The sequence below is a fragment of the Gopherus evgoodei genome, chromosome 22, assembly GCF_007399415.2.
Source record: "Gopherus evgoodei ecotype Sinaloan lineage chromosome 22, rGopEvg1_v1.p, whole genome shotgun sequence".
In the NCBI taxonomy this organism is placed as follows: domain Eukaryota; kingdom Metazoa; phylum Chordata; order Testudines; family Testudinidae; genus Gopherus; species Gopherus evgoodei.
This window is the reverse complement of record NC_044343.1, coordinates 4195775-4209837: the sequence shown is the minus strand read 5'-3', so window position 1 is coordinate 4209837 and position 14063 is coordinate 4195775. Positions and strand designations below refer to the sequence as shown.

The window sequence follows — 14063 nt, the reverse complement described above, 5'->3', positions numbered from 1 at the left end:
TGCGCGTGCGGGTTGGTCATGGGGGGCGGTGGGTAGCGCCTGAGCTCTGCCCGTGGAATGGGCTCAGACAACTCCAGCCTCCCCGGGGGGTGCCCCGAGCACCCCCGTTCTCCCGCTCCCCCCCCATAGGGGGCCCCCGAGCACCCCCGTTCTCCCGCTCACCCCCCCATAGGGGGGCCCCGAGCACCCCCGTTCTCCCGCTCACCCCCCCATAGGGGGCCCCCGAGCACCCCCGTTCTCCCGCTCACCCCCCGTAGGGGGCCCCCGATCACCCCCGTTCTCCCGCTCACCCCCGTAGGGGGCCCCCGAGCACCCCGTTCTCCCGCTCACCCCCCCATAGGGGGCCCCTGAGCACCCCGTTCTCCCGCTCACCCCCATAGGGGGCCCCCGAGCACCCCCGTTCTCCCGCTCACCCCCAGAGGGGGGCTCCTGAGCACCCCGTTCTCCCGCTCACCCCCATAGGGGGCTCCTGGGGGCTCCTGAGCACCCCCGTTCGCTCACCCCCCTCATAGGGGGCTCCTGAGCACCCCCCGTTCTCCCACTCACCCCCCATAGGGGGCTCCTGAGCACCCCCGTTCTCCCGCTCACCCCCCCATAGCGGGGCCCCGAGCACCCCCGTTCTCCCGCTCACCCCTCATAGGGGGGCTCCTGAGCACCCCCGTTCTCCCGCTCACCCCCCATAAGGGGCTCCTGAGCACCCCCATTCTCCCGCTCACCCCTCATAGGGGGGCTCCTGAGCACCCCCGTTCTCCCGCTCACCCCTCATAGGGGGGCTCCTGAGCACCCCCGTTCTCCCGCTCACCCCCATAGGGGGCCCCCGAGCACCCCCGTTCTCCCGCTCACCCCCCAATAGGGGGCTCCTGAGGAATTGGGGGCTGGGACCCTTGTGTAGCGGCGGGGTGGCTCCAACTACTCATTTCTCCTCAGACGAGGCGCGTGGGGCTCCCCCCCCGCTGGCTTCCGCCCCCCGCGCCCTGACCCACACAAGGGAAACGGGGGGGGGGGGCGTGCCGCTTCCCGTGAAGACTAGGCTGGGCTGTGTGTATAAGATAGACCAGCCCTGTCCCCCCACAGGTGTGTGAGAGAGACTTTAAAGGGCCCCCTGGTTTCCTTCCCCTCGCCCCCTGAGCTGTGTGACTTTTTGCATCTGCGTTCACGTTTCCACGTTCATTTTTATGGGGTGAGTTGGCACTTGGGGGCTGCACTGTAGCAGGCTGGCTTGTTTCTTCTGTGTTTGGACCTCGTGATTGCTCAAGTTTTGGGGGTGCCAGATACTGTCCTAGTCTCTCGTTTTGCACATGCCTGTCTGGCACTGATGAGGTATATTTTTGATGACTGGTGGAATGAACCTTTGTCTGGGCAATAGCCCACGTTTCCCGAACCAGGTTTTTTCGAGGGAGTTAAATGTAACTTGAGTGCAACAAAATCAATGCAAGCTGAATAAAATAGTAAGTGGGCATGTATGGATCATTCTGCGCTAGGCACTAAAGTGGACAGTTCTGGGGACTAAAAGTAGGGCAATATTTCTGCACTAACATAACTTATGTAGCAATGATAGTTATACCTTTATTGTTCTTGCTAAAACAAAGTTATTTATTTAGCACTAACAATGTATCTGTCTGTGTTTGAGAGGTAGGAAATGGGATGTAATCTGTATGCAAAGTACAAAATTGTCTGGAGAAACATGTAATGCAAAATACAAGGGAGGGAAAATGCTATCTGTAAATATTTCATATTTCGGATTGCAATCGTAAGGGTTTGTCCTGACACAAACAGGGTGACAAGTATGGTCTCTTAAAGTTTTACATTTTAAGTACAGTAATTACGCTTTACTTTTCACTTAACCTTTCATATGTAGGACCAAAAAACAAGACTTCGTGTAAATTACGTCTTCAGCCTTGTAAGTACATGAAGCTTTTTTGGCTCTTAATACGTAATTCATTTAATTTTTCAGGTCTCTAACAAACATGTAAAACATTTGGAATCTGAAAAATTCACATTCTCTAAATAAGCCTCAAAAAGAGTTGCCAAGTTTGGCATAAGTTACAGGATGTGACAATTCACCTAGATAAACCTGGGAAGCACTTACTTTGCAATGCTATAAATTAGACTATTTGGGTATTTTGTAGAAATATTGATTATCAGAATTTGGTACAAAGTGAATGTTATATCCTTTTCAACTAGCTCTGTGGGCAAACTAGGTAAGTACATTAGTCCCCTCTAGCATGCACTGGATTGCAATGATGATTGAAATATCATTATTTTATTCTCATTTGTAGGTTCACTTTATTAACTAGATTTCTCAATACAACAGGACCACTCTAGCAACCTGAAACACATTGGTGGTGTGTTGCACTAGCCTAAAATGATTTGCACTTCGTGCATTAGTATTAATGGCTATCCTTGATAATTCGGGATGTGTATGTACAAAACAATATGGGAGTATCCAACAGAAATTTGTAATATTAAATAAGCAATAATTATGTAGTATTAAATTGTTTTGAGATATTGCGTAACTCTTATTTCAAAAGATATATTGAGTTGTAAAAAGACTGTTACACTTAGAGGTCCATGTAATAGCAGTTTTGTTTCAGAATACACTGGGCCTGGCAGTAGTTACCTTGCTCATCCTACATGAAGCACAATCATGACAGATCAAGAATATATCCTATGCAAATGGAAGAACCGTTTATGGCCAGCAAAGGTGAGAGCATTATAGTACCATTTAAACAGGTAGAGGAATGAGGAGAAACTTTGTGGAGGTTCCTACCTTTTCCTGATATCTTGAAGAGAGTGGGAGGGAAGTGTGGGAGAGGAATGCGATCCAAAGCCAAGCAACGTATTCTCCTTGAAACTTCCTATTTGGAGACAACACCAGAAATGAATTCCCTAGGCCAAAAAAATTGGAATTATTGACAGGGACAAATCTTATTTAGAAATTATGATTTCCAAATAAACATGAGGTTGATGATTTGTGTTTTGGTAGCATCTAGGAACCCCAATCCTGGACTTATGTATATGGACCCATTGTATTAAATGATGCACAAACAGAGCCTCCTGCCCCACACAACTTACAATCTAAGTATAAAATGAGAGAAGAGATGGATACAGACAGATGGGGGGCATACAAGGAAGCAACAAGACAGTATCTGTCTGCATGATAGGCAGTGATCTTAGCACTACCTGTTGTCAGTTTTTTTTCTGTTCCTCACAACAAAGGAGAGTTCTAAAGGAAAATGAGTTAGTTTTGCAAATATTTCCAGGGAGCTTCTCCCAAGCACGAGGGGAAGCATCAGTGGAAGAATGAAGGTGCTTATTTGAAAGCTCAGCAAATGGGTGATGGAAACTGACCTCCTGGGCCAAGCAGAGATGGGAATCTACTTTAATACTGAATGAGAGATGGCAGGTAGAGTGAGGATAGGTCAGGATGGACTTTAAAATGACAAAAAGTAGTTTGTTTGATATGATGGTGAAGAGGGAGCTAGGGAGGTGTTTCTAATTAAAGATGATCCCATACTGTCAGCAGATTTGTCTTGTAATGTTCACTGGATGGCAAGGAGTTGAAGCCAAATTTAAGCTCTGATAAGACAGAGGGTTTCCCTGCTTATGTTGAAGATGCAGCCTCATTCCCTGTCGTACTTTAAAAAATCCTTTTACTGAGGGAAGATAACTTTTATATTAATCTAATGTAAAGTTAGTAACATCCACTTGATGTAAAGTATCAATTTACTTGCCACTTTCCTGCTTCAACAAGTGAAACACTTAGTTTTGTCACAGTTCATTTTGTTAAATGTATTCATAAGCATGTTCCCAGTTTCATTCTTCAACTCTTCTCCTTAGTTTCTTATCGTTCCTGGGAGGTAGTTTAACACAAGATAAGGATGCACTTATCTGTGCCATATTCTTCATTCCTGTTATTTCCTTTATAATTTGTCTGTCATCTTTTCCTCAACTCCTTTTTCATTTCCTTTGCATGTTTTTTTCTGGTACACTTCAGCTTCCTTTATACAAAATTTTCACTGACTGTTCCCTGTTTTTTCTGCAAGGCAGCCAGAAAGAGCATCAGTCACCCAAAACATTGTACTTGCTATTTTGAAACGCAAGTCACATGGACTAGATGAGGGTTCTTAATGGAAAAGGTCCCTCGTGCACGGTTATGTTTTTATTGTAAGATGCTTATTTTGTTAATAAACTAGGAGTTTTGTAATTTGAATTTATTTAGGAGATTTTAATTATCATAAAGGCATCATAATATGCATTTACAAATGTTTTATATTTCCTAGTGCAAACGGGCAGCTTATTTTAGGAAAACTTAGGGATCTTTATTGGTTCCCTGTATTTTAGTGGATTTGGATATAAATATAAGAAAGGTGCTCATATGATATATAATTCTTAACCTGTATTCAACAAAAGAGATCTTAATTTGTTCCAAGCATAGTTAATCTACTTTGCTGTGTGTTTGCTCCTGTTATATGAAATTTTGCAGGATCTGTGTATGTGCCAAAATAAAGACGCTAAGTTGCCACCAGGGTGAACGTGATATAAATTCCCACATAAATGCAAAATTTGTTTTGCACATTGTCTGTTTAAAGTTTCATTGGGCATAGGTAAAGGTAGGGGAAAGGAATAACCAGCACTGTTAGCGGCAACTGTATTCTGTGAAATGGTTTCTCCAGAGCTATTCTCTTCAGATTTTATTCAACAGCATGAAGCAAAACAAAATGACATTAGGACAATCTGGAAGAGAAGTTGGCACCAGGAATATAGATCACACCTTTTGTGGTGTTTGATCTGCTGCAGAAAAGATCAGACTAAAATAACGTAACAAAATATTCTAAATCTGAGAAAGCAAGTACACTTATTGATGTTCTTAAACTTAATTAGTTTGGTTGCCCAATCCAAGTCTCTCACCTTTCCAAGGGTGAGTTGTGGGAGGGCAATTTTCTCTGTGGCATAGCTGAAATTTCTTTCCAGGCTGACATAAACACATACTGTTTTTGTTTGAAAGTGGTTCAGATTCTCTGGGCAGGTTGGAAAGTAAATTTGCTTCTCTCTGTTTTCAGGTCAGCAAGTGTGAGAAATAACAAGAATAGAAAAAAGCCTTCAGAGTAGAAACATTAAACTCTGTGGCCTTTTGGCTCTGTTAAAGGTTATAATATTCTGCTAGGGGACAGACTTGATTGAATAGAATCTCTTCTATCCCCACCTTCTGTAAAATTAGTTTTCTTAAAATAACTTCTTACAACAATCATGGAATTTTTGTTTCCATGGAGTGATGTGGCATCTTCTCAGATCGGCTGTGTATGAGTCACAAGTAAATATATAAACTCTAGCAAATGCTCCTTAAAAAAACAGTTACAGTTTGAGGAAATGTTATATGTTTTGACTAAAAGCTAACACTGATTTTGTGTGTGTGTGTGGTACTTTCCAAGGTTTCAGGGACATTAGTGTGCATAAGTGGTGCTGTGCTGTTAAGTTTGATATGCAAATAATATAGTAAAAAATTATCTGAGGAGGGGGAATACTTAATGTTAAGATGGATTCCATTGCATATCCCATATCCAATATAGCTAGGACTAGGCTTTTCCTTACAACTTAGCTTTCTGAGTTTCTCCTCATGCCATCACTTGGGCTGCATACTGTATGACGTCTTTACTCTTATGAGCATTGTGTCCATGCCTGTAAAAAATTATACTTTTTTTCTTCATTTAGGTTTTATGCAAAATCAGAACTTCCAGAAGACCAGTTGTTTCTAAAGCAAAAGCAGCCTCATTCAAAGTTGAAATACTCGGTCTGGAAGAACAGTTAAGTACCCTTTTAATCATCATATATTTAAGAATGCAAATGTGTGGCAAACATGCTGTAATCATTAATTCTTGAAGCTGTCTCTAAAACCAGATTAATTGATTTCTGAAGTGTTTTGTTGGCTAACCAGAATTTTGTGTCAGTTTTTAAATGCATAAAATCTTATGACCATTGAAGAATTGTACTAATATTCTTAAAATGTTCTGGGCTTTGATTTTGAACCTGTTTCATGGTCATTAAAAGTAGCAAACCCTCCTGGTATTTCAGAAGGCAAAAGATAAAATTTCTTTTTTGATTACTATACTTCCATATACATGTAATCATTGAAATATTTTAGATAGTGGACTTGATATATTCCACCTTACCAGTCAACCTCTTGATTTTATTATTGTCCTTACGGTCCACACTAATCAGCAAGTTGCAATGTTTTTCTCTCAATATAACAATTGGTTTCTGCGATTCAAAATATTGAGGAAAAGATATTGATTTCTTATTTAATTTAGAAGTCTCATTTTCTTAAATTAGTAATCACATTACATTGTCTAAAGACTTGAACAATTTTACTGTTCTTTCAGGACTAATGTGAACTGTGTGGACACGCAGCCTTTGGAGGAGGAGCGCATAAAAATTATTGCCTCTGAATTAAGTGAGATACTTTTTACATTATTACATGGGTGGTAGAAAAGGAAGAAATAGGTGGGGACATATCTAAATACCTGACTCATTTGTTTCCCTGGGAGGCTTCCAAAAATACTCTCCATGTGGATACATGAAACATCACAAACAGATACCTCTGATGTTCCCCAAATATGCCATCTCTGTACTTCTGTGCAAGTAGATCTCTAACTCCCTTGTTATTTGTAATTTGGAAATGGTGTGTGAAGCAACACAGAGATGTAAACTTTATTCTTAAAGGCATGAGGACAAATGGGAGTCAGCAGGTCCTAAGTTCTGATTATGGCTCTGCCACTGATTTGCTATATTGCCTTGGGCAAAGCTGCTTCATTTTTCTGTCTCCAGGCTCACTGTCTGGAAAAGATGTCTTATACTTGAAGAAGCTCAGGCCAAGTATACACTAAAAACTGTTGCTAGCATGGCTGTGTTGGTCAGGGGTCTGAAGAAGTGTGACTGATGTCGCTCTGCTGCCAAAAGCCCTTACCGTAGATGTGGTTTTTGCTTGTACACCTTATTTTGTTTAGGAGGCATGGTATAAGTTATACTGGCAAAAGTGCAGTTTTCCCAATATAAATTGCATCCATGCTGAAGTGCTTTGCTGCTGTAGTATACTAGTATCACTATACTGGCAAATCCTTCCAAATGTAGACCTGGCCTCGGTCTATTTAGTTTATCCAAGAGAAGATTAAGAGGTGATTTGATCAGTCTACCAATATCTATATGGGGAAGAGATTTCTGATAGTAAAGGACATTTTAGTATAGCAGGAGAAAGCATAATAGGATCCAGTGGCTGGAAGCTGAAACTAGAAAAATTCAGATATGGAATAAGGTGCACAATTTTAACAGTGAGGGTAATTCACAATTGGAACACCTTACCTAGGGATGTTGTGGAGTCTTCGTAATCTGAAGTCTTTAAATCAGGACTGGGTATCTTTAGGAAAGAGATGCTATATCAGAGGTGGCCAACCTGCGGCTGCGGAGCCACATTCGGCTCTTCAGAAGTTAATATGTAGCTCCTTGTATAGACACTGACTCCAGGTCTGGAGCTACAGGCGCCAACTTACCAATGTGCCAGGGGTGCTCACTGCTCAACCCCTGGCTCTGCCGCAGGCCCTGCCCCCACTCCACCCCTTCTCCTCTGAGTCTGCGGTGCCTCGCTTCCCACCACCCATCTCTAGCCCACCATGAAACCGCTGATTGGGAAGTGTGGGGAGGGAGGGAGAGGTGCTAATTGGCGGGGCTGCCAGTTGGCAGGAGGCGCTGGGGGGGAGCTGATGGGTGGGGCTGCTGATGTGTTACTGTGGCTCTTTGGCAATGCACATTGGTAAATTCTGGCTCCTTCTCAGGCTCAGGTTGGCCACCCCTGTTCTCTGCTAAGTTATGGCCTTGATGCACAGTTTACTGGCCTGTGTTTTGCAGGGGATCAGACTAGAAGAGTGTTGTAATGGTCTCTTCTACTTTAACACCTGTGAATCATTTTCCTAACATTTCCAGCTTGCTTCATTTAGGTGGTATCTCAATCTGCCTGTGGAAATTGGTACCATTTTGGTAGCAGTTTAGTTATATGCTCTTTTATTCACTTTTGCTCTTCCTTTCCCTGTGCTAGGCCTTCCATGCTGCACTGAGGGAGGCACAATAGAGAATCTTGACCAGGATGTGTTTTAATCTGTACAAGTCTATTTCAAATTTGTCATCAGAGAGAAATATGAGCCTTTTTGTTAGCATTTACTTAGTCTGCTTTTAAAAAAAACTAATGGTGCCTTTTGCCATGCATTCTGTGATGTACTGTGCAAGAGATACCATAAAAACAGTACATTATATTTTTAATACACAAAGGAAAAGTAGTCATAACTTCTTGTATGCCTCTTTTAACAGACCAGAGGAATAAACCTAGTCACCCTGTGGAAGAACTGAAGTATCGCAAAGCTCTTAGAATCGCTCTAGATATTTTGAGTGCCTCTCCGAAACAAGTAAGGTCTTCAGATGAGGGACAAACTACTCGATCAGGCCAGAAAGAAAATAAAATAAGAAGTTCATTATCTCCTCCTGTGACTAGATGTCCAATATCTTCCCCAAAAATAAAATTAGAAGAGGGTGAGACCTTGAGGGAAAAATGGAAACAAAAGACACCCAGCCCACAAATTGATACAGAAAAAAACAAACAAAAATATCGGCTCAGTTCCAAGGAGATGGCTAAAACGCGTGGAAACAGAACAAATTCTTCAATATCTAAATCTGGGAACTTTTCTAGCACATGGAAGTCAGAAAGCCAGCATTGCAAGACATCTAAATCAAAAGTAAAAACATTGACTCAACAGAAAACAATAAAATCCAAATTGTTGCCGAAGTCCAGAACAGGAAAAAGCTCATCACTTTTGCTAAAGGAGAATGAGAAAAGTAAGAAAGGAAGAAAGAGACCAAGAGATGCAGGCGAACCCTCATCTCCTAGCACTAAATTCCCAGATGATACATTACGTGTTTTTGTTAGAGAAAGTACCCCAGTATCTGCTTCCTGCAATTCTACTATGTTAATATGTGCTGGAAAAAGGCCAAATGTTAGGGGTCTGCCCAAAAAGAAATTACTGGATTTTTCTATTACAAGTACTTCACCTGAATTAGAGAGTAACATCAATGAAGAGAGAGACACTCCAGCGAGGAAATATAAAATGTTAGATGGGAGCAAAAAGCCAGTGAATTCAAAGTGTGTTAGCTGGAAACAAAAGACTACTGCAGTGTCACCTCTGCGCAAAAAAGGGGGATGCATAAATGGCCTGGAACCTTTATCTGGGGCTTCTAAACACACGAATTATTCTGATAGCCCTCTTTCTGAGTTTAAAAAAGAGGAGAATAAGGGTACTTCACACAGTCCTGTGAATAAAGCTAAAAACTGTCAGCTACCTGATTTTGACGAAGACGAAGCAGGTAAAGTATTTCAGTGGGGGAACTAGGACTTTTGTGCCATTTGATGTTCAAATATTGCTCACCTATTATTGTGGGAAGTTGCAATATCTTGGGGAAGGCGTTCTCTGAATACTCATTTTATACTAAAGTCCATCATGGTCAGTCCCTCTATCTGATGTTTTTGTTTTGTTTTGTTTCCCTGAAGTTTAAATGTTTAAACAGTTCAGTCATGTTGGCTAGAAGGAAGATATTTCTCTGTTGGGAAATTTCAGAATTGCTCAGTGAGATGGACAATTCAACACTTTCTCCTTTCAATCCAAAGCATTTTTGGAAAGTTATGATACAGAATAATTTACCAGTACTAGATGTGATTTACTAAATTTTATTTTTGTTTTTTATTAAACTCTTTAGGACGTTTTTGCAACTTCTATCCATGTAAATATCTGACACAATACAATAATCATTACAACAATGAGCTTTTGTTTAGAGAAACATTATACAGTGGTGTAATCATTGGCTCTCTCTATTAACAAGATGTTAGTGTGTGGCAATGAGCATCTTTACAGTACCCATGACATGCCATTTCTGCTTTACTAAATGTTTGAACTTTTTGTGCAATGCCAGATTATTATCTGACTATTTTGCAGTTCAGTGTTACTAAGAAATACAGTGGGAACTTGCAAACCTTGCATTAATTGGTAGGATTTTTACTGCTCTTCAGCATTCTGCTAGTAACTGAAAAGTTTCTTAACACACTTTTTAGAGGTTCTGGTTCCTTCGCTGCACAGTTCACATGAAAATCGCACAAGCTTGTATTTTATTGCCTTGTCAATTCCTTCTGTAATTCTCCAGTGTTAATTCTTGACTTCAGTCTCCTTCATCATTTGACCTCAGCTTGATGTTTTGCTACTTGAATATCTACAGTTTCTACATCCAATGAAAGCGTATTGTTATAAGGAGGCAGATGATCTTTGGCAATACTTGTAGTTTGAGCAGTCAGTTTCACACCTTGCCTCTCTTACCACTCTTTTGTATCTTGTTTGATTTCCTTTTTTCCAAAATTCACTGTTCTAAAGAGCGTTAATTGTTCTTGCTAATCTGTTCTATTTCTAATTACAAAGTCAATTAAATTAGTAACAAGTGTTTAGATGCTTCCTTTCCACTACATATTTTCATAGACTTAGTCTTAGTCAAAGCCAAGCCATAGATTGCTGCTTTCTTTATTTTCTTACTGTGCAAAGAAGCAGGCTAGTACCGTATCTACAAATATTCTTATTTCTCTCCAGTGTGGGGGTCAACACTGAACTGCTCATTTATGGATTAATCTATGTAGATCCTGTTGTGTGGCTTAGTGGAATCATATGATGCAGACAAGTAGCGACCTCATGGCATCCCCTGATGGCCTCAGGGCAGCTGAACATGTAATCCCTCACCTCAGTTTCCCTTCTTGGATCCCCAGATAAACTCTGCACAAGGTTTTTCCAGTCTGGTCGCCACTGCCTTCTGTGGGCTTTAATTCATTAACTTAAGTTCAAAACTAAATGCAAAAGTTGTCTTTCCAGCCTTTATCTGGTTACAGCCAAAATTCCCCTGGTCTGGTCTGAGTCCCCTCTGCCTTTGCAGGCTACTCCCAGTTCTTCCTAGCTGGAACAATTCTCTTGGTCTCAGGGTCTTTGCTGCAGGAGCTCCTCTGCAATCTTCTGAGCTTCCCCCTGACTGCAGCCACCTTCTGCCCTTCATATGGAATTGCCTTATTCCCCTCAGGTAGGGCTTATGTAATCAGGGTTGGCTTGGCCCAGGCTCTCCAGCAAGCCATCCTTTAAAATATGGCTAAATACCTGTGAGCTAGTGTGTGCATCATTTCATATCTGAATAATTATTTCTCCAGTACTCAATACTGCTACTTGCTTGTCTGTCTAAAGTGTATTGTATTGTTTCCTTCTATTCAGGTAGTCCATACAACCTTTTGACTTTCTTCCTGCTCTGAGTCATAAGGATTCTATCCTAGCGGAAGTCTCTCTTCCTGCCCCCCCCCCTTTTTTAAAGATCGTTATTGTTTCCAGACACTTATTTACAGAAGTCTGCTCCTCTCCCCTTCCTAATTTCTTAAGCACATAACTCTATATTCACTGGCCAGATTCTGATTTTACACCAGGGTAAGTTTGAAGTAACTCCATTAAGATCAAATGGAGTTGTCAGTGTGCCTAGGTTAGAATGCATAATGGCAAACTGTCATAGCCTAATAGATTTAATGAACTCAGCAATTCAAAATACCATTGGGATATTTTTCAAATTAAGATACCTCGCATGACCAGAAAAAAAAATATATGATAAAACAGTTCTTCTCACTTCACTGCCAGGATTGGACTCCTCTGATCTGTCTTTGAAGTTTAGCTCTCCAGAAGGTATCTCTCCCAATACAACTTTGGTAGATGAGGAGGAAGAAGAGGAAGATGAAGAACTTCCTAGTATTCTCTTACGTCAAGGTAAGAAGATAATGTAACTATTTCTTTGAGCCTTAGAGTCGTTGAAGACTTAAATATGATTTAGACTTTGTTTACTAATAGCTTGGTAACAAACATAAATGTTTTTATTCATTAGACTTGTTCTTGTTAGAAACTGTGAATGTTGTTTTGTTCATTTGAGTGTGGTAGCATGTTCATGCACAGCTTTAGAAGCTGCAGGCAAACTCCTCTTAAAGGAGTATACTCAGGTCATGCTGTCTTACCTCTCTGCTCCCAGAAATGTGGGCTTCCTTCAGGCCTCTGACAGTCAGTTCCTTTTACCAGTGCTCGAGTAGTCTTTGGAAAGAGCTGCTATGATGTGATGGCTTCTGTTTTTCTCACTCCAGGTGTGGGTGAATGTCAGGGGATGTGTATGCTATCCACAGGGCTGGCCCACAACATTTAGGCACCTGAGGCAGGGAGCTCAAATGACACCCCCATACCCTCTCGCTTGGGCCAAAAATTTGAAAGGTCTCAGTTCTGCCTTCTTCCTGTTCTTCTCCTCTCATGGTACTGCTCTGCTGCCTACCTCAATAAAGGAGAACTAACAACTTAAAATGCCAAGTATCAGAGGGGTCGCCGTGTTAGTCTGGATCTGTAAAAGCAAAGAATCCTGTGGCACCTTATAGACTAACAGAGGTTTTGGAGCATGAGCTTTCGTAGGTGAATACCTACTTCGTCAGATGCATGTGACGCATGGATGTGATGCATCTGATGAAGTAGGTATTCTCCTACGAAAGCTCATGCTCCAAAACCTCTGTTAGTCTATAAGGTGCCACAGGATTCTTTGCTAACTTAAAATGCCTTATTCAAAAATTAAGTAAACTTAACTTTCAAACGCCTGAACAGCAAATGTAACTTTTCTTGTCTGCATAGTAAACAATGGCATTTTTATCTGTGTGAATAATCAAAGTGGTGCTTTCCATGCCTTCTTGGTTGCAAAGATTTGAACTGCTTCCTGAAGGTCCACAGTCTGGGCCAGCTCATGCTCTGTTGAAATGGTTGCAAGGCTGACCAGCCTCTCTTGTGTCATTGTGAAGCATAGATGTGTTTTTGATTAACTTCAGATTGGAGAAGCTGCATTTTCCACTGGCAACTGTTACAGGATATGTTAGAAGAACGCGCAGAGCAACAAAAGCATTTTGAAAGACGGTGGTCATCTTATTTGTGCACATATATTCCAAAACAGCCTTTGGAGTTGTTCCTGCTGAAATGTATCTTGAATGGGCTTTCAGTTCATCACCTAAATCACTTGCATCAATATCACGCATGTCATCATGGGTCAATACTGTCTCTAGTGCCCTGCATTGCTGGTGTAGGTCTTCTTCAGATATAGTGAAGAGTTTTGGAATATCCTACAATATCCCAAATATACTGCCTCCACTCAACTTTCCCATCATGTGGCACTCAGTGGTTTCGGTGTCAGAGAGGATGTTCCCAAATGTTGCTTCAAAATTTGCCATCAGTGAGTTGATGCAGAGAAAAATACACAGATGCTTTTGAATTACATTTAAAAAATTCAGCAGCCTCACTAGAAGCTGATGTTGCATCACTGACCACCAAGCTCAATGCATGGGACAAAAAAAGCTCAAGGGTTTAACTCTCCGATCCATGTCTGCACTCCTCTGTTCTTTCCTCTAATGTTGGCATCATTATCGTAACCCTTACCTCCCTTGTCAGCTGTTGCAATTCCCATATCTTCCAGCTTTTTAAGAAGCACATTTGTCACACTAGCTCTTGTAGTATCATCAATGTCAATACATTCTAGAAAATGCTTTCTGACAGTCACCATTGCAGGGACATTTTCACTAGGTTCTGTTGTTACAAAATGCACCATTAAAGTCATTTTTTCAGTATGGCTGATGTCAGGTGTGCTGTCCAGAGTAATATCTTGCTGACCTTCAGAACTGCCACAATCTTCTGTTTGACTTTTGTTTCCAGTAACTGTATGATCTCATTTTGAATTGTGGTGACTCTTCTTAGATGCTCCCTGGAGTACAGCATAAAACTCAGCCATCAGCTCCACAATTTTAAGGAAGTTTCCATTATTTGGCACATACAGCTGAACAGAAGTGTCACGCAGTGCTAGGTTTTTGGGTAACAGGCATTCTCACAATGGCAATGAGCCTTTTCAGAACATTTTGCCAGTAAAGAGACTCTGATGCAATCTTCTCTTGA

General features: G+C 41.5%; 1 protein-coding gene across 4 annotated transcripts in view; it reads left to right on the top strand.

The window, feature by feature from the left end:
- Positions 1-301: 301 nt before the first annotated feature.
- PWWP3A (PWWP domain containing 3A, DNA repair factor) overlaps positions 302-14063 on the top strand; it is a 30250-nt gene continuing 16488 nt past the window's right edge. The window contains exons 1-7 of one of the 4 annotated variants that reach the window (XM_030540163.1): positions 302-1180; positions 1859-1900; positions 2595-2704; positions 5713-5804; positions 6381-6451; positions 8356-9402; positions 11742-11867. In XM_030540163.1, the coding sequence (XP_030396023.1) occupies positions 2648-2704; positions 5713-5804; positions 6381-6451; positions 8356-9402; positions 11742-11867 (1393 nt within the window). In that variant the 5' untranslated portion in view covers positions 302-1180; positions 1859-1900; positions 2595-2647. Of the gene's footprint in view, positions 1181-1858; positions 1901-2594; positions 2705-5712; positions 5805-6380; positions 6452-8352; positions 9403-11741; positions 11868-14063 lie in introns of those variants that run through there. The other 3 variants (XM_030540162.1, XM_030540164.1, XM_030540165.1) reach the window with 3 other exon arrangements.